Genomic DNA, 27094 nt, shown 5'->3' with positions numbered 1-27094 from the left:
TGCAATGCATACGATATAATACTATTTTCCTTTGAGTACCATTGATACTTTGTGAAAATCACAACTGGGGCTTTTAAGGACAATAAATGTTCATGTTAGATCCCAACAAATACTGTAATGTGATAAACCACAAATTGAAAAGCAAAAAGCTGCAGATGCTGGATATCTGAAATACAATGAGAAAATTCTGGGTATACTGAACAGGTCAGGTAGAATCAGTTAAGAATAAACAGCTTTAATGATTGATATCAATAGAGCTTTGGGCCAATGGCCCATGTTATGGACATAGTTCTGTTGAAGGTTCATTGACTGGAAACATGAACTCATTTTCTCTCAGATGCTGTCCGACCGGCAAAATATCCTTAGTATTTTTATTTTATTTATAGAAAAAACTTTGCTTTTCATCACAGAGTTGAATAACTCAATTAATAACGCCATTGTCACATGTTAATTAATCCTCAAGGCAAGAACATTTATCTGTTGAATTTCAAAAGAACCCTAAGGAACACCACTTACATTTGCCTATTCCTGTCTCCCTTTTAGTTTAGTTTAGTTTAGAGATATTGCATGGAAACAGGCCCTTTGACCCACAGAGTCCATGTCGACCATCAATTCACACTAATTTTCTGTTATCCCACTTTTCCACTCCCTACACACACGGGGCAATTTACAGAGGCCATTTAACCTGCTGACCCACACGTCTTTGGGATGTGGGAGAAAAGCGGAGCACCTGGAGAAAGTCAATAGACAATAGACAATAGGTGCAGGAGGAGGCCATTCGGCCCTTCGAGCCAGCACCGCCATTCAATGTGATCATGGCTGATCATTCTCAATCAGTACCCCGTTCCTGCCTTCTCCCCATATCCCCTGACTCCGCTATCCTTAAGAACTCTATCCAACTCTCTCTTGAATGCATTCAGAGAATTGGCCTCCACTGCCTTCTGAGGCAGAGAATTCCACAGATTCACAACTCTCTGACTGAAAAAGTTTTTCCTCATCTCAGTTCTAAATGGCCTACCCCTTATTCTTAAACTGTGGCCCCTTGTTCTGGACTCCCCCAACATTGGGAACATGTTTCCTGTCTCTAACGTGTCCAACCCCTTAATAATCTTATATGTTTCGATAAGATCTCCTCTCATCCTTCTAAATTCCAGTGTGTACAAGCCTAGTCCACGAGGTTACATGGAGAACGGGCAAGCTCCATACAGACGGTAGCTGATGTCAGGATCAAACTCGGGTCGCTTGTGCAGTGAAGCAGCAACTCTACCAGCTGTGCCACTGTGCCGTCTTAATTATCTAATTTACGAGGGATAGATTGAATTTATGTCAAATAGGGTAGCACGGTGTGTTAGGGCGGCACGATGGCGCAGCGGTAGAGTTGCTGCCTTACAGCGCCAGAGCCCCGGGTTCCATCCTGACTGTGGGTGCTGTCTGCACGGAGTTTGTACGTTTTCCCCATGACCTGCGTGGGTTTTCTCCGAGCTCTTCGGTTTCCTCCCACACTCCAAAGATGTACAGGTTTGTAGGCTAATTGGCTTGATACAAATGTCAATTGTTCCGGGTGTGTGTATGATAGTGTTAATGTGCGGGGATCACAGGTCAGTGCGGACTCGATGGGCCGAAAGGCCTGTTTCCATGCTGTATCTCTAAACTAAACTAAACTAAACTTAACATGGATAAGTGCCCTTTTTATAGCAGGCAAATAATTGAAAATGTCCTTGCTAGACCATGATCACTTCATACACCCATTTGGGTGCACTAGAAGTTTGGGGCAATGGACTTCAAAAGAACACAGGTATATTTCATGAAAGCAATGAAAGATGCATTCTTCCCAATGCCTCTTTATGATCAGTTCTCACATTGTTCCTGATACCTGATACCAGTAACTTTCCCATTTTGTGTAAAGTTGATAAATTTACATTTATCTGGTGTTTCCCTCATTCACTTAAATAGTGGGTTATTACGTTTAGTTTTCTGACCTAAATAAAATTAAGATTAACGCATATGCAAATTACTCTTATTTCTTTTAATAAATCGAGATTGATATCTGGGTATTTATCTATCTTACATTCAATTTCTTTTTAAAAATCAGCAATAAATCTATTAAATTCCTACGCTATTTTTAGGTTCCTTTGTATAGGTATTGTTTTGATCTCTTCCCTTACTGTGAAAATTGATTTAAAAAAGTGTCATGTAAATTCCTTAATAATAGCCACCTGGTGATGAGCACTTGCAAAGCAATATCTGAGCATACAATTAAATCTTCAGGCCAGCAAAATGCTATTACAGAGTCTGGACAAGGGTCTCGACCCGAAACGTCACCCATTCCTTCACTCCACAGATGCTGCCTGTCCCGCTGAGTTACTCCAGCATTTTGTGTCTACCTTCGATTTAAACCAGCATCTGCAGTTCTTTCCTACACAAATGCTGTTGCTTGTTTGGTTGAAACACATCCCTGAAAATGTATGAATGTAAAGATATTTGTATCAGTACTCTGTGATTAAAAATGCTTTTACTTTGGAGTGACACTCGTCGATGACTATTTCTGTGTAATTTTGCACCATTCTTGAAATTCCTAGCTTAAACGATGTTATTCAGGAAATTTGACCATGTTAGTCCCTCCCAAGAAAATCCTGCATTCATAGCACAGCAGTGGACAGAGCTCCTGTAGTGTTAGTGTCATACCTAGCTTTTGTAGTGGCCTGTACGAGGCCAGAAAAGGGTTGGACGCCAGGCAGGTTTAGAAAGTTCTTTATTCCGGTTGTGAGCATCCACTCACAACGAGTTCCACCGCAGGGATGAACCACTCCCCCAAACAGCCTGAGTATAAACCCCATAGCCTGTCTGTCAAGTGCCGAGGGGACTGACCCTAGGAGTGGCCTGATCCCCAGGGACCGCCACAGGACCCCCCCCCCCCAAGAACCGGAGGTACGAAGCGGACAGGAGGGCGCACGAGGCGACCAGCCCGGGTGCGCACCACGCCCGGCGCAGGGACCGGCGACCGACCGACAGGTGGAGGGGACGTAGCAGACACTGGAGGGGGTAACGTGGACAGAGGGCGACCGCGCGGGCGGGTCCGCACGACCGGCACTGGACGATCAATGTCCACATGTGCCGGCTTCAGCCGTGCAACCGAAACGGTCTCACTGCAACCCCCCATGTCCAGGACAAATGTGTTTGAGCCGTGTTGCAGGACCCGGAAGAGGCTCTCGTACGGCCGCTGGAGAGGTGACCGGTGAGTGTCTCTGCGCAGAAAAACAAACTAGCAGTCCTCCAGAGCAGGAGGGACGTGCGGATGGAAGGTCCCATGATGAGACGTAGGCACAGGTGCCAGCCTGCCCACCGTCTGCCGAAGACGTTGCAGGGCGTCCGAAGGCTGCTCCACCTGACCCTGCGCCGGTGGAATGAACTTCCTGGGAACCGTCAAGGAGGCCCCGTACACCAACTCAGCGGAGGAGGAGGCCAAGTCCTCTTTGGGTGCGGTGCGGATCCCCAGTAAAACCCATGGCAGGGCGTCCACCCAGTCTGGGTCAGTGAGCCGAGCCTTCAGGGCAGCCTTCAGCTGGCGGTGAAAGCGTTCCACCAACCCGTTCACCTGTGGATGGTACGCCGTAGTGTGGTGTAGGCGAACTCCCAAGAGGCGTGCCATGACCGACCACAGTTCCGACGTAAACTGAGGCCCCCGGTCAGACGTTATGTCCAGTGGCACCCCGAACCGGGCGATCCAGTGCGCCGCCAAGGCCCGAGCGCAGGTGGCTGTCGATGTGTCCGCTAGCGGAATGGCCTCCGGCCACCTCGTAAAGCGATCGACCACGGTGAAGAGGTGTGTCATGCCCCGGGACGGCGGCAGCGGCCCCACGATGTCCACATGCATGTGGTCGAACCGCTGCCTAGGAACGCCGAACTTCTGCACGTGTCGCTGGATCTTGGTGGTCTGGCACAGGATGCAGGTGCGTGCCCAGTGTGCAACCTGCTTGCGCAGCCCGTGCCACATGAAGCGGGAGGCTACGAGGGCCGCAGTCACCCGAATGGAGGGATGGGAAAGCCCGTGGAGCACCTCGAAAACCCTGCGCCGTCAGGCGACGGGGACGATGGGCCACGGCAGGCCAGTGGAGACGTTGCACAGCAGCGTTGCGTCCCCTGGGCCACAGACAATGTCCTCTAGCTGCAGGCCCGACACGGCCGTGCGATAGGCGGCCGTTTCCCCGTCCACCAGCAGTGCGGCTGCTAGGGCGGAATAGTCACGCGATGGCCGAGGAAGTCGATGGCCGTCAACCTGAAACGACACTTGGACATGTTAACGGCCAACCCGTACTCACTGAGGCGCTGGCACAGCTGCCGGAGGTGGGTGCAGTGCTCCTGCCTCGAGCGGCTGTCCACGAGTACGTCATACAAATACACGAAAACAAAGTCCAGGCCACGGCACACACAGTCTATAAGCCGTTGGAAGGCCTGTGCGGTGTTCTTCAACCCGAACGGCAACCTCAAGAATTCAAACAGGCCAAACGGTGTAATAATGGCAGTCTTAGGGATGTCGTTGGGGTGGACTGGAATTTGATTGTACCCGCGCACAAGGTCCACCTTGGAGAACACAGATACTCGGGCCAGGTGGGCATTGAAGTCCTGGATGTGCGGGATTGGGTACCTGTCGGCGACGGTTGCATCACTCAGGCGACGGTAGTCCCCACACGGTCGCCAGCCCCCGTCCGCCTTGGGGACGAAGTGGAGCGGTGCCGCCCATGGGCTATCGGAGGAGCACACGATGCCCATCGACTCCATCCGGCGGAACTCCTCCCGAGCTAGACTGAGCTTGTCCGAGCGAGACGCCACGGTCGGGCGTGCAGGGACGGTCCGGTGGTGGGGATGTGGTGCTCCACCCCGTGCTTGGGGGCGGAGGTGGGGTTCAGTAATGTCCGGGAAATCTGCCAGGATGCGCGCGTAAGTCGCATCCACGGACTACAGGGGTCCAACGTGGAGGGAGGCCGGCCTCAGCTTGTTGGAGTGCACCAGGCACTGCCGCATGACATCCATGAGCATTAAATGCGCTCGCAGGAAGTCGGCGCCCAGCAGCGGTTGGGAAACGTCAGCGATGCCAAACCCCCACGAAAACCAGCTTTGGCTGAAGTTAAGGGCGAGCGTGCAGACCCCGTAAGTACTGATAGGGCTCCCGTTCGCCGCAGTGAGGAGGGGGCCACATTTGCCCGCAAGGATGTCGTCGATGGAAGGAGGCAGGAGGCTCATCTCCGCTCCGGTGTCCACGAGGAACCAACCTCCGGTGCGGCGACCCTGAGTGAACACGCAATGGATCTGGCTGACCGCCGAAGGAATCACTGACAGCCGGCCCCCACGTTTCCCGGGAAGGCACAAGGTGGGCGACATTGTTCGGCTGCTGGTTCCCAGCGACGGTGATAATAGCACCAGCCCCCTCTGCTGGTGTCCGGTGGTATAGGCGATGGTGCTGACTGGGCCGCCCACCAGCGACCTCTGGTGGCCTCCAGCGGTATTGGAGGTGGTGCTGACATGGCCGACCACCAGCAACCTCTGCTGGCGTTGGAAGGAACTACCGGAGGGCCGCGTGGGAACGACGTGCTGGTGCCCGATGGCGGCCGGATTTCGCCGCGGTCACCCTGAGACGCGGTCGCCGGAGGCCCAGACCTGCTGTGTGCCTCCCGACGCCACGGAAAAGATAGCCAGCGCATCCAGCTCCTCCCGATGGGCCATCCAAAGCTGGTCGGCGCGCTCGCCCAGCGCCTGCGTGTCGGTAAATGAATCGCTGGCGAGCTGCAGGCGGAGGTCGGCTGGGAGCTGCCGTAGGTAGGCATGCTTGAATAGGAAACAGGGCTCGTGGTCGCCCATAAGGGCGAGCATGTCCTCCAGGAGGGCCGACGGCCGGCGGTCACCGAGGCCCTCCGTGCTCATAACACGAGCTGCCCGCTCGGACTCGCTAAGGCCAAACCTCCTGATAAGCAGGGCCTTGAGGCCCGCATATTTGTTAGCTGCTGGGGGAGGCATGGAGGTAAGGTTTAACTCGCCTCGCAGTCGCCTGGTCCAGAGCGCCGACGACGTAGAAATATTTGGTCTCGTCCGCTGTCACGCCCCGCACAGCAAACTGTGCCTCTACGCGCTGAAACCAGACATCAGGCTCTTCGGTCCACAAAGTTGGAAGTTTTAGCGCGACGGCATCGAGGTCGGCAGGACCCGGTTGTGCATTGTTGCGGTTCATCACGACGCATGATGAACGTCGGGGTCACCAGTGTAGTGGCCTGTACGAGGCCTGAAAAGGGCTGGACGCCAGGCAGGTTTAGATAGTTCTTTATTCCGGTTGTGAGCATCCACTCACAATGAGTTCCACCGCAGGGATGAATCACTCCCCCAAACAGCCCGAGTATAAACCCTGTAGCCTGTCCGTCAAGTGCCGAGGGGACTGACCCTAGGAGTGGCCTGATACCTATGGACCGCCACACTATTATCCTTGTGTCCCTCTTCCAGGCTCCAGACCACCTGCTGGAATCAGTCCCAGCTTTTTAGTTAACCAATACCATCAACTCATCGAAGGTATTTATTCACAAAATGCTGGAGTAACTCAGCAGGTCAGGCAGCATTTCAGGAGAGAAGGAATGGGCGACGTTTCGGGTCGAGACCCTTCTTCAGACGGGTCTCGACCCGAAACGTCGCCCATTCCTTCTCTCCTGAGATGCTGCCTGACCTGCTGAGTTACTCCAGCATTTTGTGAATAAATACCTTCGATTTGTACCAGCATCTGCAGTTATTTTCTTACACTCCCTCAACTCATCAATCATTTGATGATTCTAGCTTTCATCGAACACCACCGATAGAGACCACCAAATAGTCCTTGATTGGTCAACATATATTTTGAGTTCTGGAATGCAGGCTTGGTATTAATCCGTTGGAACAATATATGCAATAAGTATTTCTTATCCATGTGCAACGCAAGGCAAATCAAAATGCTTCTCAATCAAGGAACATCCAGGCTGCAAAATTATACATTAAGGGATACACAAATTTAGTTTTTTTGCATGATTATAAAATTCTTTCCTTGTAATAAACGATACGGATCTCAATTTGTATGTGTGCTGAAAAACACAAATGGATTTATTTTAGATTCTCAATTCAATAGAATTTCAAAATGAAGCTAGTATTGCATGGGGAATCCTTCTGTGATGTAGTCTGTCTTCATTCTCTATGACTATAAAATAGTTATTTGTGCTGATTTGCAGTTACTTCATAGTACATCAACTTTGTCCTTCGAGTTCTCATTATGATTTGCATGGCAAAATAACTTTCTCCCTTAACAATGGAAAACCAAATAACTAATGCTTATCCAATGTACCTTTATGAATAAATAAGGAATACGAATGTCTTTTGTGAGTTTTTTCTCCTTCACTTAGTTCATTGCATTCTGCAGTAGGTAACATCTATTGTGCCAGGGTTGCTTTAAAAAACAACGGGGGAGCATGCTATTTGAAAAAAAAGCCTGATCTTTAGAGAAAGGAAAATAACTGCAAAGTAAAATATTTATAAATATTTCACTTTTTGACCCTTACTTTTAACCCATTCTAGGTATGTTTATCATTTAATCCTCAAAGTTCCCTCGTGGCAACTGGCAGTATGGATACAACAGCAAAGCTCTGGGATATACAATCTGGAGAGGAATCTGTGACTCTGACAGTATGTACCGAATATTTTCATAAATATTCCTATTCAGCTTAAGTATCTTATCGTTGCTTCAATCTCCTTGAAATATTACATGAGCCTTACATATTGAGATTGGAAATCAAGTAAGCTATAAATAGTGGACATCTAAAATAAGTCAGTAAATGCTGGAAATATTCAGCAGGTCAGACCGCATCTGTGGGAAGAGATGCCCTTCGATGCTGCCTCACGTGCTGAGTATTTCCCCTATTTTCAATTTTTATTTGACATTTTGATACTTTTTCTTTGTTCATTCAAATTATTTTTAACGTGCTGCTCATGGGCATTTGTTGCCATGGTGCCATTTGTTTTGCTGCACATTATTGTGAATCAAGGTGTTTGAGTTGCTTACTTTAATAAACTTGACTGTTTTATTTGATATTCCCTAAACCTAAATGACTCCAGAGTTGTTTAGTTAGATAACTTTTACACATATAATACTGTGCTTCCCTCTGATGTTCCAAAAAGCAATTTTATCATTTTTTCTTAGCTATATCTCGTCAGTTTAAAGGATTATCAGCTGGAATCCACATTAGGTGCAATAATATAAATGAGACTATTGCATACAATTGCTGCTTCATGGCAACATGATTCTTGTGAGATTCTGCCCGTGGTTTATTGGAAACACTATTGCACTTTAAGTGGACGTGTCGTGTTTCAAATGCACTTTAAACATTTGAGCATTTACACATATTGCAGCGTCACATGGATAAAGTTTGGCATTGTTGTTGTGATCATTTTGATGAGACTTTCAATCAAGAAACTTGGATTTCCTCAGAGTAGCTAGACTTGAATAAACCCCTTGCCAAGGGTCCACTTGGTAGAATGGTCTGCAAGGTTGTTTTGCATGAAAACCTGGGTGAACTGGCCAAATGGTTATCAAATTGGCTCAAAGGAAGGAGTCAGAGGGTGGTAGTGAGGGCTGTGATTCACATTAGAGGCCTGTAACCAGAGGTGTGCCAGAGAGATCAGTGCTGAATCCGGTGTTTGTGATTTATACTGAAGTTTTGGATGATAATGTTGTTAACATGTTGTTGTTGTTGTTGTTAGTGAGTTTGTGGATGACACCAAAATTGGTTGTGTAGTGGAGAGTGAAGAGGGTTACTTTGCAGACTTTGGTTAGGCAGGCATCTGGTGTATCGCATGTAGTTCAGGTTGCCCCATTACAGGAAAGATGTGAAGGCCTTGGATGGGGTGCAGAGAAGGCTGTTCACCAGAATGCTGCGTGCATTAGAGGGTTTCAGCTACAGGAAGAGTTTGGATAGACTTGGATTGTTTTCTCTGGAACATGGGAGGTTGAGGGGAGATGGTAGAAGTATATAAAATGATGAGAGGCATAGATAGGATAGATAGGCAGAACCTTTATCCCCAGGATGGAATTGTCCAACATTAGAGTGTCGAGTTCGCGTTCCTTGTCAGTTGGTTGATAATAATCAGAGTCGGCACAGACACTTATTAGTAGTTTATTAGAGATCTCGTAGACAGGTTTCCAAAAGCACCCACAGAGTCGTGGATTCCGGGGCCAGTGAAAACGAGTCTCTCCAGCCCCAAGAATCAAGCCCATTTATTCCCAAAAACCACAAGACTGTCAGTTAATTACAACCAATCAGCTTTAGGACATAGTCAGTCTTTCCTTATATGGTACTCTTGTGACAGGCTGGAACATTCTGTGGTTTAGGTCACTGATTGCTGCTAATTTCTGCAAGTTGTGTCACTTTTGTGCGCGTGATCAATTTAGCACACAATGCTGCAAAGCCCATGCAAGGTCCAATCTCATCCCAAGCAAACAAATAAGATACGTCTGGTACGGCATTCCTTACCTCCACAAGAGCTCGCAATTATAAGGTGAAAGGGGGAACGTTTAATGGAGATGTGCGGGGCGTTTTTTATGTAGAGAGTGGTGGCGGTCCGAAATACATTGCCAGGGGCGGTGGTGGAGGCAGATACGAGAGTGGCGTTCAAGAAGCTTTCAGATAGGCCCTGTGATAGAAACATAGAAACATAGAAAATAGGTGCAGGAGTAGGCCATTCGGCCCTTCGAGCCTGCACCGCCATTCAATATGATCATGGCTGATCATCCAGCTCAGTAGCCTGTACCTGCCTTCTCTCCATACCCCCTGATCCCTTTAGCAAAAAGGGCCACATGAATATAGCCAATGAACTGGCCTCAACTACCTTCTGTGGCAGAGAATTCCACAGACTCACCACTCTATGTGTGAAGAAATGTTTTCTCATCTCGGTCCTAAAAGATCATATGGGTTTCCTCTGGGTGCTCCAGTTTCCTCCAACATCCCAGAGACGTGTGGGTTTGTAGGTTAATTGGCCTCTTCAGTGTGTGTAGGGAATGGATAAGAACGTGAGATAAAATGGAACAAGTGTGAACGGGTGTTCGACGGTTGCCCTGGACGCGGTGGTCCGCACGGCCTGTTTCCATGCTTTATCTCTAAGCTAAAAGAGGGAATGAAATGAACTGTTTCCAAGTTTGCTCATAAAATGGAATTAGAAGGTATACAATGTTGTGATGAGGGCATCGTGATTCTCAAGAATAAAGAATATTTGGTTGTCAGATGCACCGGCATCAGAACAATGACATTTTAATTTGTTGCAGCTTTACAGGCATATTAATGCAATACATGACAATAAATACATATACACTAATAATATAATAAAGTATTAGTTATACTTGGTAACCATATCATAATAGTGCAAGCCAAAATATGCTGTGCAGTCTTATGGGAAGTCCACTGTTGATTCTGCAAAGGGATAGGGAGGTTGAGTTATGAGCGCAAACCTAACATTAGAGGCAGATAACATGTTCCCAATGTTGGGGGAGTCCAGAACAAGGGGCCACAGTTTGAGAATAAGGGGTAGGCCATTTAGAACGGAGATGAGGAAGAACTTTTTCAGTCAGAGGGTGGTGAAGGTGTGGAATTCTCTGCCTCAGAAGGCAGTGGAGGCCAGTTCGTTGGATGCTTTCAAGAGAGAGCTGGATAGAGCTCTTAAGGATAGCGGAGTGAGGGGGTATGGGGAGAAGGCAGGAACGGGGTACTGATTGATAGTGATCAGCCATGATCGCATTGAATGGCGGTGCTGGCTCGAAGGGCTGAATGGCCTACTCCTGCACCTATTGTCTATTGTCTATTGTCTAACAAATAGAATTTTAAGTGGGAAAGTGTAAGGTCATGCACTTTGGTAAGAGGAACCAAAAGGCAGAATATTATCTTATCAGAGAGAGACGGCAAATGATTGACATTCAGAGGAAGATAGGTGTCTTAGTGCATGAATCACAAAAAGTTAGCTGGCAGGTCTAACAAGTATTGGAAAAAGCAAATGGCATGTTGGCCATTTATGTGAAGGGAATAAGATCAAGGAGGTTTTATAGGTTTTGCATATTTGGAATACTATGCACAGTCTTTGTCCTCTTACCTACAAAAGGTTGTAGTAGCTTTGGAGGCAGTCTAAGTGAGATTCGCCAGGCTAGTTCCTGGGATGAGAGGGGAATGGAGAGAGATGACACCGTCTAGATCTGTAATGTTTAGGTTTAGAAGAATGAGGAGGAACCTTATTCAAACATATACATCCGAAAGAGGTTTGGTATTGAGATGTGTTTACCAGTGTGAAGTATTTGAACAAGGGGCCAGTTATTTAAAACTGAAGTGCACAGACAATTCTTCTCTTGGAGGGTAGTGAATATTTGGAATTTTCTGTCCCCAATGGTGGTAGAAATATTTATGGTGGAGACAGATAAATAATTGAAACATGAAAAACGTGAGGAATATGGGGAGCTGGCACATGAAGAAGCACTGAAGCTAGCAAAGCTGCCGACCTACAGCTGCCCCAACTGTGTTTTCATGCATTTTTATATTGTGCTTAAATTCTGAGCAGGCATTTGATAAGATGCAACATCAAAGTTATAGTGAATGATAAAAATTCATTGTGTAGGGTAGGTGATAACACAATACTACCGTGGCGCAGCGGTAGAGTTGCTGCCATACAGCACCAGAGACTCGGGTTCAATCCTGACCATGGGTGCTGTCTGTACAGAATTTGCATGTTCTCCCTGTAACTCTGTGGGGTTTCTCCGGGTGCTCCGGTTTCCTCCCACTCTCCAAAGACGTATAGGTTTGTAGATTAATCGGCTTTGGTAAAAATTGTAAAATGTCCCTCATGTGTAGGATAGTGCAAGTGTACGGGGTGATCACAGGTTGGTGCAGACCCGTTTCCATGCTGTATCCCTAAAGTCTAAACACATTGACATGGATGCAAGATTGACTTGCAAACAGGAAATGGAGAGGAGGAAAATAAGTTGTTTTGTTTATGTGCCTGGTTTGTGGCATCAACTTTAACTATTTATATAAAAGATAGTGATAAAGGTACCAAAGCTTTGGTTGCTAAATATACTGATGACATAACGTTAGATAGGAAAGTGAATTGTGAAGAGAACATAAGGAGGCTACAAAGGGTGATAGATAGGTTAATGGAGTGGGACTAAGATTGGGATCCAATGTGGTATCCATATTTATATTCCATGTCCATATAAACATCCTTCTTGAAGAATATTTTGTAAATGTGTTGGAAGCAGTTCAGAGATTTATATACTAATATCTGGAATAGAGGGTTGTCCTATAGTAATGGTTGAACAGGTTAGGCTCATACCCACAAAGGCTTAGAAGAGTAAGAGGGAGACTTGCCTGAAATGCATAATATCTTGAAGGTCTTGACTTAGTGGACATTAAGACAATGTTTTCTGTGGACAAACCTGGAACGAGGGGTCACTGCTTAAAAATAAGGGATCACCCATTTAAGATGGAGAGGAAATTAGATTTTTTCTCCAAAGTTTGTAGGTGTTTGGGACTCTCATCCTCAAAGGCAGAGTTCCCGGATACTTTGAAAACAGAAATAAACAGATTTTTAAGCAATGGGATAAAATGTTATTCCAGATAGACAGAAATGTGGAGTTGATCAACCATGTTCTTGTTAAGTGCCGGATAAGTCGTGAGGAATAGAATAGACTTCTCCTGTTCTTAAATCAAACATTGTACGAATGTTTATATTACTTTGCTAGTTCTGCTTCCCTTCCTTTGACTAAAACTTCACTTTCAAAGTGAACTTCTTATGACTTAACTTCAGAAGTTCATGTTGACGTTTTCTGATAAGTTTATTTCTTTCTATCAGGGTCATTCAGCTGAAATAATTTCTTTGTCATTTAATACAACTGGAGATAAGATTATCACTGGCTCCTTTGACCATACAGTTTCTGTTTGGGATGTGGGATCTGGAAGGTGAGTAAATTGCTTTGTTTTATACTTCAGCCTATTTAAAAAAATGTTAGCTGGAACTTGTTTTGGAAGATTCCAATCCAATTTTGAGCATTCTCAATTTAATTTATAATGTCTTGCATCTTTGTATAACTTATTGGGGAAAATGGAGTTAAGCACAGACTTTTGCAATGTATTTATATCTACATCCCAATTTCTGCCCACTTTTCTCACTTACTAAAAGTTCCTTCTTTTTTGATCATTTTAGTTACATTCCTTTTAACATTATGTACCTTTATATTTGAAACTTGATCAAGTGACTCTTGAAAAATAAAATGAACGCTACACAACATTCACAGCATCCCATTTTCAAAAGGAATAGAATCAACATGATCTTTACAAATCCACAAATCATTTGCTGTGTTTTCTGTATTGTAGCAGTGTCTAAATTCCAAAAACCGTTGCTCAGGATGTCATGCGGTCATGTAATATATGATACTTTATAGCTGCGAGATATTAGCTTCTTAACATGAAATGAACTACTGTTTAAAACATAGCCCAGGAGATTTTTAAACATTTGTAAAAATATGCTAAATGAGCTATTTGTGGTAAGTCCCTTGTTGGATTTTCACGAGGCTTTGCAGCGGGATCGTTCCATTACGCACAAGCCCCAAAGTGTTGTGTGCAATAACACAGGCCCTACATTCCAAACCCCACACAAAGACATTTTTGTTTATGAGTTCTGACATCAAGCAGAGTCTAATGTGAAGTGAATCAATCCAGCGGTGGATTGTGAGTTGAAGGTGCAACATTATGGATGGGAGTTGCAGGGGACTGGGAGAATCTCTAGATAGAGGTAGATTTCCATGGGTGGGCAATAGAGAAGATTGAGGAAGATTGGGCACGGATGTTGTGACGATGATGGACAAAGGGGTTGGTGCTCTGAAGACTTAGACTGTGAGAAAGGAAAAGAGGAAAAGATTAGTTAAGGCAAATGTAGGTCCCTTGCAGTCGGAAACAGATGAATTGATCATAGGGAACAAGGAGATGGCAGACCAATTGAACAAATACTTTGGTTCTGTCTTCACTAAGGAAGACATAAACCGTCTGCCGGAAATAGCGGGGGACCGGGGGTCTAATGAGATGGAGGAACTGAAGGAAATCCAGGTTAGTCGGGAAGTGGTGTTAGGTAAATTAAATGGATTAAAGGCAGATAAATCCCCAGGGCCAGATAGGCTGCATCCCAGAGTGCTTAAGGAAGTAGCCTCAGAAATAGTGGATGCATTAGTGATAATTTTTCAAAACTCTTTAGATTCTGGAGTAGTTCCTGAGGACTGGAGGGTAGCTAATGTAACCCCACTTTTTAAAAAGGGAGGGAGAGAGAAAACGGGGAATTATAGACCAGTTAGCCTAACATCGGTAGTGGGGAAAATGCTAAAGTCAGTTATTAAAGATGTGATAGCATTACATTTGGAAAGTGGTGATATCATCGGACAAAGTCAGCATGGATTTACCAAAGGCAAATCATGTCTGACGAATCTTATAGAATTTTTCGAGGATGTAACTAGTAGAGTGGATAAGGGAGAACCAGTCGATGTGTTATATCTGGACTTTCAGAAGGCCTTCGACAAGGTCCCACATAGGAGATTGGTGTACAAACTTAAAGCACATGGTATTGAGGGTTCAGTGTTGAGGTGGATAGAAAATTGGTTGGCGGACAGGAAGCAAAGAGTAGGAATAAACGGGTCCTTTTCGGAATGGCAGGCAGTGACTAGTGGGGTACCGCAAGGCTCAGTGCTGGGACCCCAGTTATTTACAGTGTATATTAATGATTTGGACGAGGGAATTGAATGCAACATCTCTAAGTTTGCGGATGACACGAAGCTGGGTGGCAGTGTTAGCTGCGAGGAGGATGCTAGGAGGCTGCAGAGTGACTTGGATAGATTAGGCGAGTGGGCAAATGCATGGCAGATGCAATATAATGTGGATAAATGTGAGGTTATCCACTTTGGCGGGAAGAACAGGAAAGCAGAGTATTACCTGAATGGTGACCGATTGGGAGAAGGGGAGATGCAACGGGACCTGGGTGTCATGGTGCACCAGTCATTGAAAGCAAGCATGCAGGTGCAGCAGGCAGTGAAGAAAGCGAATGGTATGTTGGCATTCATAGCAAGAGGATTTGAGTTTAGGAGCAGGGAGGTTCTGTTGCAGTTGTACAGGGCCTTGGTGAGACCGCACCTGGAGTATTGTGTGCAGTTTTGGTCTCCTAACCTGAGGAAAGACGTTCTTGCCTTAGAGGTAGTACAGAGAAGGTTCACCAGATTAATCCCTGGGATGGCGGGACTTACATATGAGGAAAGACTGGATAGACTGGGCTTGTACTCGCTGGAATTTAGAAGGCTGAGGGGGGATCTTATAGAAACATATAAAATTCTTAAGGGGTTGGAGAGGCTAAATGCGGGAAGATTGTTCCCGATGTTGGGGGAGTCCAGAACCAGGGGTCACAGCTTAAGGATAAGGGGGAAGTCTTTTAGGACCGAGATGAGAAAACATTTCTTCACACAGAGAGTGGTGAGTCTGTGGAATTCTCTGCCACAGAAGGTAGTTGAGGCCAGTTCATTGGCTCCAAAGACGTACAGGTATGTAGGTTAATTGGCTGGGTAAATGTAAAAATTGTCCCTAGTAGGTGTAGGATAGTGTTAATGTACGGGGATCACTGGGCGGCACGGACTTGGAGGGCTGAAAAGGCCTGTTTCCGGCTGTATATATATGATATGATATGATATGATATATTTAAGAGGGAGTTAGATGTGGCCCTTTTTGCTAAAGGGATCAGGGGGTATGGAGAGAAGGCAGGTACAGGCTACTGAGCTGAATGATCAGCCATGGTCATATTGAATGGCGGTGCAGGCTCGAAGGGCCGAATGGCCTACTCCTGCACCTATTTTCTATGTTCTATGAAAGATGGATGCTGAAGGGTCGCGACCCGAAACGTCACCCATTCCTTCTCTCCAGAGATGCTGCCTGTCCCGCTGAGTTACTCCAGCATTTTGTGTCTATCTTCAGAAAGAAGGATGATGTGAGTGATCACTAAGCAGACCAAATACGTTCGACTGGCTGATAACTTCCCAGCTAAAGGCATGCCCTCTCTAAATAATGCCAAAGCACTGGCTAAAGTGTGGCCTAATGTGTGATGCCTGCGCTGGTTTTGAACCTTACAAGTGTAGAAAGAATATTTTGGGTTTCCTGCATGTACCCATAAAAGGAAGTGTTACATTCGGTATATCAACTTGTTCATCCATGGGCACCCAGTACGAAGAAGGGTCTCGTCCCGAAACGTCACCTACATATGTTCTGCTGGGAATCCAGCCTGGCACTCTGAGTTACTCCAGCATTTTCAGTCTGTCTTTGTTTGTAGTTTGTTTTCATATCCAAATATAGGGACAGTCATAAATTAAACTTTGCATGCATAATAGTTGAAACATATTAACTGTCCATTTTTAATGTTGTAATCTGTCAGGAGAATGCATACTCTGATTGGCCATCGAGGAGAGATTAGCAGTGCACAGTTTAACTGGGACTGTTCACTTATTGCTACTGGATCAATGGATAAAACTTGCACGGTAAATTTAACAATAAATTACGTTGTCATACTACATAAATTTCCTTGGCCTTTAAATAATTCGAAGTGCATGCTTCAATCAGCGAGAAATCTCAGTGTGAAATGGCTCAGTATTGATATTACATTATTTATCACTGATTGTCTAGAAGATAATTTTTATTACATTGCTCACCCTTATTTTATATTTCTTCTGGTCTCATATTTAAAAATTCATCCAATGAAATGGTAGATGAACCTTCAAGATGCATGATTTTGAGAGGTCTGAATAGGCCAGAACATTGCCAATATCACAATCTTTAGCTGTGTTATTCATTAGGGTTATGATTTTATTTCTAGCCTGCATGGGGCAGAGGAAGTTGCAAAGCAAGTCATTTACTTAGACATTGGTAGGAAAATCTCTGCTGTTTAAATTTTAATATTCAAATTTGTATTTAAACAAGGTAATGATCCACTGAATCCATACGTTAGTTTCAGCATTGTTATTTGAAAAAGCGTCAAATGACATGTTTCCCGATGATACGTAGCACAACCCCACGGTCACCTATTGTGGACCCTCCATAAGTTCATATTCACCACACTGCTTTTCCTACACGTACTAATGAATAAACGGAAATTTCCTCCAAATAAATATTTGACTTTGATTCTCAATACCATTTCATTGTCTTGCCATTGACTATTTCTCAACTGGCCTTGGTGATTGAACAACTGCTAGATTCTTTGGCAATGTGTATATAGCTTTTTACCCATATTAGAATCACAAAGTCAGACAGTGCGGCAACAGGCCCATCGTCCTAACTTCCCCATGCCAACCAAGATGGCTCATTTACATTTGTCCCACCACTCTGCGTTTGGGCCATATTCCTCTAAACCTTTCCAATCCATGTATTTGTCGTTCATTTCATTGACAAGACTATCTACATCCATCTCAATAAAGTTACCTATCACCGTCTCAGCTCATCTGTTGCTGGAATGCTCACACATGTCTCCAAACCTGTCCATTCTCATACTTCTGTAAACTTGAGCTTATTCAAATATCATCAGGTTTTAACTGATCAGGCTTCAAAGCGTATTTAGCCAATAATCTAAGGTAGCTTTCCTGTGTAGTATTTCTTTGCTAAAGCTAAGGCTCTTTAAAGATGGATTAATTTGACTTTTATTTATTGATATTTTTCAGATGTGGGATGCAGTTAGTGGGAAGTGTGTGGCAACCTTGTCTGGTCATGAGGATGAAGTACTTGATGTGTGCTTTGACTACACAGGGCAGCTTATAGCAACTGGATCGGCTGATGGTAGGTGGATTAGCAACCAAGCTCACAATAGAGTCTGTGTATTTTCATTAAGCCTTTTTAATTTTCTGCAACATGTATTGGTGTTTGTATGTCAATTTGACATGCCCCACTTTCAATAAAATCCCCTCAGGTACTTCCCATGGCTATTATAATCATACCCATTGAAGACAGGTTTAAAAAACATTTAGGTTGAGTTATTTTCTTTCTTGTAAAGGTTTCAATGTATGTCTCGGGGCACTCATTCATTGTCAGACAGATACTATTTCAAGAGCCTCTATTGCTCTGAATTAACCTCAGTCAATGAGCAGAATCAATGTGTGATGACCTACCCATTAATTCTTGCAGATATAATACACAGTAGGTCTATACTAATGATTTTATATCATCGGGCACTTTAATACAGTGATTATGCATTTAGGCTATGAATAGAAGGCTACTTTACCTATGAGATGCAGACGAGAATTTTAGAAATCAACTGATCAAAGAGTATATATATTTTCTCAGTGGCTGCCTCATTGAAAGAGCTCGTTAAATAGAATCATGGGTTCAGTTGACTATTCTCTTTATTGGAGCTGTGGTGAATCAACCCTTATTGGTTGTGAAGCATGATGTTTTTACTTATTGCCCAATAAAATTGTTAATGTGATACTGTAAAATGAATTAAATAGCTACAATTACAGTGGTTTGAGAAAGTGTTTCACCACGGTCAATGATCAGTTCACCAATGGTCAATTTTGTTTTGTTTCTGAATCTCTTAATTGGAGAACTCATTAGAGCCAGTGCAATAAGGTCCCAAAGAGCTGAAGGGGTAAGATGACACTCTGTCTCTCCCTCCTGCATAATTCTCTTTCCCTGTTGTCTCTTATCATCACATCTCACTCGTTTATTTCCCATTCATCAACTTCTCCCTCCCACTTTTCCATCCTTTCCCCTCTCTGTAACACCCTCGTTCCTCCCTCGTTTCTCCCTCTCCCTCTCCCTCTCCCTCTCCCTCTCCCTCTCCCTCTCCCTCTCCCTCTCCCTCTCCCTCTCCCTCTCCCTCTCCCTCTCCCTCTCCCTCTCCCTCTCCCTCTCCCTCTCCCTCTCCCTCTCCCTCTCCCTCTCCCTCTCCCTCTCCCTCTCCCTCTCCCTCTCCCTCTCCCTCTCCCTCTCCCTCTCCCTCTCCCTCTCCCTCTCCCTCTCCCTCTCCCTCTCCCTCTCCCTCTCCCTCTCCCTCTCCCTCTCCCTCTCCCTCTCCCTCTCCCTCTCCCCCTGAAAGACTGTATAATTTGCCAAAATGAGAGGCACATAGTAACACACCACCTCCAAGTCACACACCATACTGGTTTTACTATTCTTTATTTGTTGCTGGTGTTAAATCCTGAGCCAACAGCACTGGGTACTTTTACAAAAAGGACTGCCGTGTTTTTAGTTTGGTGGCTCAACACTGCACAATTCCCATCAACAATATCCCTCGTAACTGAGACACAGTCAACACAATAGTGTAGGTGATCAGAGACATTCTCCACATAACATTTTGATTCATTACAGGGGAACGTGGGCTCCTAACAGTGACATCTGATGCTGCTGATATCCACAGGGTCTCCTTCCCACTGATCATTTCTCCCAATCCATCCTGCTTCCCCGGTGAAATGCCTCTTAGCTCATCCCCTATTGACCCTGTTGACCCTGGGCTGATCATGTCTCTAGTCCCATAATTTTATCTCTGCTGTTGATTTTCTCTTCTCCCCTTCCCTTCGCTGGCTGCTGCATTTCTTCAACTAGCTCGGGAATGGCAGGAGCTAGCAAATGAAAGGCTCGGTAAATACAAAAAGTCCAAGTCCATTCTATTGAGCACGACACCTTAGGTCTTGTGCATGAATCAATTTCACTGCAGATTGATCTTGCACAAAATTGGTACAGGCACCTCATGTAGCATTATTTTACTACACCTTTATAACCTCATAATTTCCAGCTCATATTCTTTCAAAGCTGAAAACGTGTTGTTAAATGCACCAGGCCACTTTACAGCCTGATAAAGGAACTGCAGGTTTAAACTCGACCAGGATGTAAACAGTGGTTTTCTGAATGCTGCTGAGATCACACTTCCAGGAAATTAGGTGATTTGATCCAAAGGTTTTCAATGTAAAATTAAAACTATCTTGACATTCATTAATGCCTTAAACTGTTTTCTCTAGTTATTTAGGATCAGATGATATTGTCTAAAATTGACAACCAGTCGGGCAGTTCTCAAATTCTTTCTTCAAACAAAGAAGATAGTATATTAAGGAACTGCAGATGCCGGTTTAAACCGAAGATAGACACAAAATGCCGGAGTAACTTAGCGGGACAGGCAGCATCTCTGGAGAGAAGGAATGGGTGACGTTTCGGATTGAGACCCTTCTTCAGACCAGTCAGGGGAAAGGGAAACGAGAGATATGGACAGTGATGTAGAGAGATATAATATATTACTTCTGCAAGTAGCTGTTGATGGTGTCTTCATTATTACAATTGCATTAAATTGATCAATCACAATTGCACATCAAATGTGATCTCATGGAATGGTGGAGCAAACTCAAAGTTACACACATACACACACACTTTTTTGAATTAGTGATAAAGGATATTACTGGACAGAAAATTAAAAAATACAAATTTTATTATTTCTAATTCATGACTGAATGCTGAGGAGCTGAGAACTATATTCTGCACTCTGTATTTTCCCCTTTGCTCTACCTACTGTACCTGAGTTTAACTTGATTAAATTTGTATACAGTATTATCTGACTTGGATAGAATTGGATAGTCTGCAAAAACCAAGCTTTTCACCCTACCTTAGTACACCCGGCATTAATAAACATAAGCCTAAATGAATAGCAGCATTTAACTTGAGTAATTGAATGGCAGTTTCATATGCTATAAATGAAACAAAATGATTGTTATATGAACACCATCTTGTTAGCTAAATGATAACCAAACAAATGGTGGATGCTGGAAATCATGAAGTAAAAACAGAATATGCTGCAGGACACGGGTGATGAATAGTCCTGGACCGAAAATGTTAATTGTTTCTCTTTCCATAAATGCAGCCTTATCTGCTGGATGTTTCCAGTATTTAGGGCCTGTCCCACTTAGGTGATTTTTTAGGCGACTGTCAAAGTCGCAGCAGATCGCCAAAATTTTCTTTTACCTTACGACAATGCCAAGTCACGTCGATACAAGTTACTTTTTTTGTGAAACTAGCACCTGGCTAAGAGATTACACCGTCTTCGGAAACATCGCAAAATTCCCACGCTTATCAATGCTTCTCCGGCGTCCTAATTTTCGCTGAAATTACTGACAAGTCTGTAATTACTTGAGAGTTTTGAAATATAACATCTTGCCCGGGTTACTTGAAAACCAAGCTTCACGGTAACAAGGCATAAACTGGATTGACTTCCAGTTTACTGATAGCAGTATTAAGAAATTTAACTTTAAACGTGGTTAAATGGATTTTTGTGCGAGTGTGGGCATTCTATGAAAATGTATGGGAGATGCATATTTGGTTTCTGGGTTGCATATCTGGGTTGGGAGCCCACTTTAAAAGTAATCACTGATGGCTATAAACATCGCGGAAATTCCCATGCTTACCTGACCGTCAAACTGTCGCCTCCAATCTACCTGCCAAATATCCTGACGGTAAATAAATTGGTTAAACACAAGTATTTTATGGTATCTTCAAATGACTTTACTTAATTTAATATTACGTGCTTCTAAATGCATCTGTGACAACCTAGCAAACCTGGGGACAGCATGCGACAGCGGCCGCAATAAGCAACGATACCTGACGACAAGCCAGCTGTCGCCGAGAAATTTCAATCCGGTTAATTTCTCAGCGACGCGCCGAGATCCACTATGATTCTTTGAAGACTCCTCACGATCATGCCCGCGACACCCCGGCGAACTGTTGGCGACAGCCTAGTCACGGCAGTCACCTTAAAATCTCCCAAGTGGGACAGGCCCTTTTGCTTTTTAAAAATGTATGCCTGTTTAGCTTTGTGGAATACATGAGTAATATAAAAAGTAATAAATATGGAATATTGAAGGCCTTGGCATGGTAGCCAACATTGCATTTTAATTTTCACTGAAATTATATTGCTTAATTATTTAACTAGTCCATAAGAACAATTTAATTATTCAAATTTGAATAGCTCAATTAACAAGGTAAATCATTATATACATTTTTCAGTTTCATAAGTGAACTCGGAGTGTGGCTTGGTGGATTTAATTATTACATGACCTCAGGTATATTTGCTTCCTGAGATTATGTAGTTGCCACTGACAATTATTTGCAGAATAATTCAGTGATCTTTAGGGGAATCACAATAAAAATGATTACATTTCAAAAAGTACTTCATTGGCTTAAAGTTCATTAATACATCCACATGTTGTGATTGCATTACATAAATGCAAATCTAACTTACTTTCCTTTTACAAGGTGATAATTGCCTGGATTCTCTTGCCCAAGTGGAAATCAATATCTGGAATCATTCCCTGGTTGATTTCAACTGTTGAGATTTTATCAAGCTGTAACTTGCGCCCAACTACGGGAAAATTTCATGTGCTTATTGGGATGGTTTTCCGCGTTTGTCCCAAATGCTCAGAGAAGCAGAGAAGCCATGATGCTGAATATATTCATTATTTGCTTCAAGGTACTGCGAGGATTTATAGTGCAACAAACCGCAAGTGTATGGTGAAGCTAGAAGGACATGAAGGAGAAATCTCCAAGGTAGGTATGGAAGAGACTTGCCGGAAAGTGATTTAGGGGTTTAGGTGAGGTTTACACTGGCTACTGAGGATTCAAGGAATCTGATGGATAAAATATGCATTGATTTGGAAAGATGGGTTGGATAGGGATGGGGTCAGCATGGTTTTGCCTATGGGAGGTCATGGCCTATGGGAGGTCATGGCCTATGGGAGGTCATGGCCTATGGGAGGTCATGTCCGATGAATTTGAATATGTTTTTGAAGAAGTAATCAAGAAATTTGATGAGAGCTGGGCCATAGATATTTGGATTTCAGCAGCCCTTTGATTAATTTCTGTTCTGGAAGGTTAGATCACACAGGATCCTGGGAGAACTAGTTAACCTTATACAGAATTGGCTTCATGTTAGGAAGCAGGGGGTGGTGGTGGAAGGTTGTTTTTTGGACAGGGGGTTTGTGACTAGTGTTGAAGTAGATGTGCCATCTACATCAACAATTTGGATGAGAATGTAAAAGGCGTGCAGATGACACTAAAATGGCGTGGAATCATGGGTAGTGAAGATGGTTATCAAAGATTACAGCAGGATCATGATCAGCTGGGCATGTGGGCTGAGGAATGGTAATTGGATAAATGGAGTTTAATGCAGATATGTGCGAGGTGTTGCATTTTGTGTAAGCAAACCAGAGGGGAATCTTCACATAGAATGGTTGGTGGCTGGAGAGTGTACTCGAGCAGAGGGCTCGAGGAGCACAAGTACATAGTTCCTTGAGTGACATCCCAAGTAGATAGGGTGGCTTTTAGCATGTTGGCCTTCATCAGTCAGGGAATTGAATATAGGCGTTGGGGCATTCTGTTACACTTGCACAAGAAGCCTGTAAGGCCACACACCTGGAGCGTTGTGTTTAGTTTAGGTCACCCTTTCATAGGAAAGATGCTTTAAGATTGAAAGAGTGCAGTGAATACTATGAGAATATTGCCAGGCCTTGAGGACCTATAGGGAGAGGTTGGGCAGGCTAGGACTTTACTCTTTGGCGTGCGATGGGCTGAGGGGTGATCTGATAGAGGTGTACAAAATCATGAGTGGAACATAGATAGGAGTATTTTTCCCAGTAAAGGGAAATTAAGAACTAGAGGGCATAGGATTCAGCTGAGATGGGAAATATTTGATGGCAACCTAAGGGGCTACAATTTCGTGGGTGGTGGGTAAACGGACAAACTGCCATCCTCCATTTCACTCTGCTGATGGTTCATTAACCATTAATTCAATGCTAGGTCCCAACAGTTAATGTGCTTAGATGGAAAATTTCCAGTTTTGAAAGTAAATGTTATAGACAATAGACAATAGGTGCAGGAGTAGGCCATTCGGCCCTTCGAGCCAGCACCGCCATTCAATGTGATCATGGCTGATCATTCTCAATCACTACCCCGTTCCTGCCTTCTCCCCATACCCCCGGACTCCGCTATCCTTAAGAGCTCTATCTAGCTCTCTCTTGAATGCATTCAGAGAATTGGCCTCCACTGCCTTCTGAGGCAGAGAATTCCACAGATTTACAACTCTCTGACTGAAAAAGTTTCTCCGTTCTAAATGGCCTACCCCTTATTCTTAAACTGTGGCCCCTGGTTCTGGACTCCCCCAACATTGGGAACATGTTTCCTGCCTCTAACGTGTCCAACCCCTTAATAATCTTATATGTTTCGATAAGATCCCCTCTCATCCTTCTAAATTCCAGTGTAAACAAGCCTAGTCGCTCCAGTCTTTCAACATATGACAGTCCCGCCATTCCGGGAATTAACCTAGTAAACCTACGTTGCACACCCTCAATAGCAAGAATATCCTTCCTCAAATTTGGAGACCAAAACTGCAGACAGTACTCCAGGTGCGGTCTCACAAGGGCCCTGTATCCTTTCAACCTTGGCCCACACCCTATTACAGTCACAGTGTAATAGAGTTATACATCATGGAAACAGGATGCTTGGCTCAACTCATTCATACTGACCAAGATGTACCTCTGAGCTTGTCCCTTTTGCTTACATTTGGCACATTTATCTCTAAATCTGTCCTAGTTATGTATCTGTCTAATTGTCTTCTTCTTCCTCTTGCGTTTGAGGCAGCAGAAATTATCTAACGCCCTCCAGGCGCTTTAGCCAGTGCAATGTGCTGTTGGCAAGGGCCGTGAGGTCTACCCCTCCACCAGGGGAACGGAGGACAGTGCAGTCAAAAATGCCGTGCTGCACTGTTTGCTGGTCTGCTCCACACACGCAGGCTGCTGATGAATGCAACCCCCAACGATGCATGTTGGCATTGAACCGGCTGACCCCTGTGCGGAGCCGGTTCAGGGCGACCCACTCTTTGCGGGGCATGTCCGAGCCGGGTGGGGCTGTGGTGTTCGGTGCGACAGTGAATTGAGGAGGTCGCGATGTGTGTTCCCAGCTGGTTCTCCATGCTCCTAGTATGTTGAAACCAGAGCCACAGAGGGTCACTGCACGATGGGAGAAAGGGTGACTAGATGACAGGCGTTGAAGTCCCAGTTGCTGTGAATCCTGGGCGAGGTGGTGCAAAGGATGTTTGGCGTCCGATGGTGCCTTGCACACCAGCCTATGAGTGAAGAACTCTCTGGCTTGTGCGATACCTGCGAGCACTGGCAGGAGATCTGTCGGAGTAGGGCGTAGACAGCTAGTGATGATCCGCATGGTGTCGTTGAGGGTGGCGTCCAGCTTGCTGGTATGAGCGCTGTGGCACCATGCTGGGGCGGCATACTCAGCGGCGCTGTACACGAGTGCAAGAGCACTGGTTCGAAGAGTAGATGTCCTGGCGCCCCATGACGATCTGGCCAAGCAACGCAGGAGGTTGTTCGGAGAGCTTCAAGGTGTTGCTGGTAGGTCAGCTGCCGGTCTAGTTTCACCGCGAGGTATGTAGGAAATGGGTTGTAGGGTAGGGGTGACCCATTGAGGGTGACGGTTAGCTGGCGTTGAGATTCCTTGTTGTTCAGGTGGAAGGCCGTTGTGGTGGTTTTTGCCACACTCAGTTTTAGTCTCTAGGTCTTAAGGTAGCCCGGGACAAGTTCCATATCCGCCGAGAGAACATCCTCAACATTTGACCAACTCTTGTCTGAGTGCAGTAGGGCCAAGTCATCTGCGTATCCATACTGGCGCGAGGTCGTGTGTGGCAGATCGCTGATATAGAGATTGAAGAGCATGGGGGCCAGTACCGAGCCTTGGGGGACTCCGTTTCTTAGGCATCGCAGTCGGCTAGAATGTCTAATTGTCCATTAAATGTAATTGTACCCGCGTCTACAGCTTCCTCTAGCAACTCATTCCCTTTACCCACCAAGCTATGCAAGATAAGGTTGCCACTCAGGTTCATTTTAAATCTTCTCCTCTCTTCTTCAATCTATGCCCTGGGAAAATGATTGTGATCATCCATTTGTGTATGCCATCATGATTTTGTACCTCGATATGATCATCCCACAATCTCCTATGCACCAGGGAAAAAAGTCACAGCCTCTCCCTATAACTCGACTTCCGGCAACATCCTCATAGTCTTTTCTGCACCCATTCCCGTCTAATGAGCTTCCTGTAACTGGACACCCAGACCTGCAGATAATACTCCACATGAGGTATCATCAGTGATTTATACAGTTGTAACACAACGTCCCAACTCCTGTGTTCAATGCCCTGACCAATGAATACAGCACTGCCAGCACCTCCTTTTTGTAATGTGGATACGTTCCAAGACATCACTATTCATTTCCCTTAGTTCATTCGCCTCCACATCTTTTCCACAGTAAATGCAGATAACACCACATCCATCTCCTGTGTCTATAATGTCCAGTAAACATCATCTATGTTCTTCCACCTCTCCTCCATCCATCAATTTAATGTCATTTGTTTTCTGGCTTTAATGAAGAATCCTTGATTTGCAACATCAAATCTGTTTCTTCCATACTCCCACCCAAGGTACTTATAGCATTTTCCATTTTTGTTTCAGATTTATAGCAAAAGTGTTTTTTTTTTACTCCAAGTAAACACATTTGTTGTTTTCTCTAGTGGTCTCTTTATTGAGGATTTGACCATCATTTGATTTCGTACAATCTAGAATACGTTTACCCATTTGTTTCTGAATTTTGCATTTCTGTCTTAAAATGGCAGGAAATTGCCATTGCATCTAATTCAGATGGGGGTCTTGCAGAACTGAAAGTTGTTCTTGTCAACGTGACCCCTGGTCATTTTTGTCGTAATTTGGAGCCACAGATTGTAATGCAAAATTTCAAGGTCAGACAGAAAATTTACAGGCAGGTAGGACTGGTTTAGTTACATTGCCTCACAGATTCAGGCTGGGAAAAACAACAGCCGCTTTATCATGGCACAAATTAATCCTGCGTGCCGTTTCTTCCTCGAGCTAACAACAACATTATTTACTAACCAGCAGCGACAATTTGTATTCAGGTTGGGAGAGGAAAACCATCATATAATAGGATGGCATAAAATTG

At 44.6% G+C, this 27094-nt stretch overlaps 1 protein-coding gene across 2 annotated transcripts in view; it reads left to right on the top strand.

Annotated features, from left to right (window-relative positions):
* Nucleotides 1-27094, top strand: part of daw1 (dynein assembly factor with WDR repeat domains 1) — a 49029-nt gene that overhangs the window by 19786 nt on the left and 2149 nt on the right. For both annotated transcript variants that reach the window (XM_078409861.1, XM_078409860.1), the window contains exons 7-11: nucleotides 7582-7689; nucleotides 12889-12995; nucleotides 16492-16594; nucleotides 17768-17882; nucleotides 22552-22628. In XM_078409861.1, the coding sequence (XP_078265987.1) occupies nucleotides 7582-7689; nucleotides 12889-12995; nucleotides 16492-16594; nucleotides 17768-17882; nucleotides 22552-22628 (510 nt within the window). The remainder of the gene's footprint in view (nucleotides 1-7581; nucleotides 7690-12888; nucleotides 12996-16491; nucleotides 16595-17767; nucleotides 17883-22551; nucleotides 22629-27094) is intronic.

The sequence above is a fragment of the Rhinoraja longicauda genome, chromosome 13, assembly GCF_053455715.1.
Source record: "Rhinoraja longicauda isolate Sanriku21f chromosome 13, sRhiLon1.1, whole genome shotgun sequence".
Classification (NCBI taxonomy): Eukaryota; Metazoa; Chordata; class Chondrichthyes; order Rajiformes; family Arhynchobatidae; genus Rhinoraja; species Rhinoraja longicauda.
This window is presented reverse-complemented; position numbering and strand designations above follow the sequence as displayed.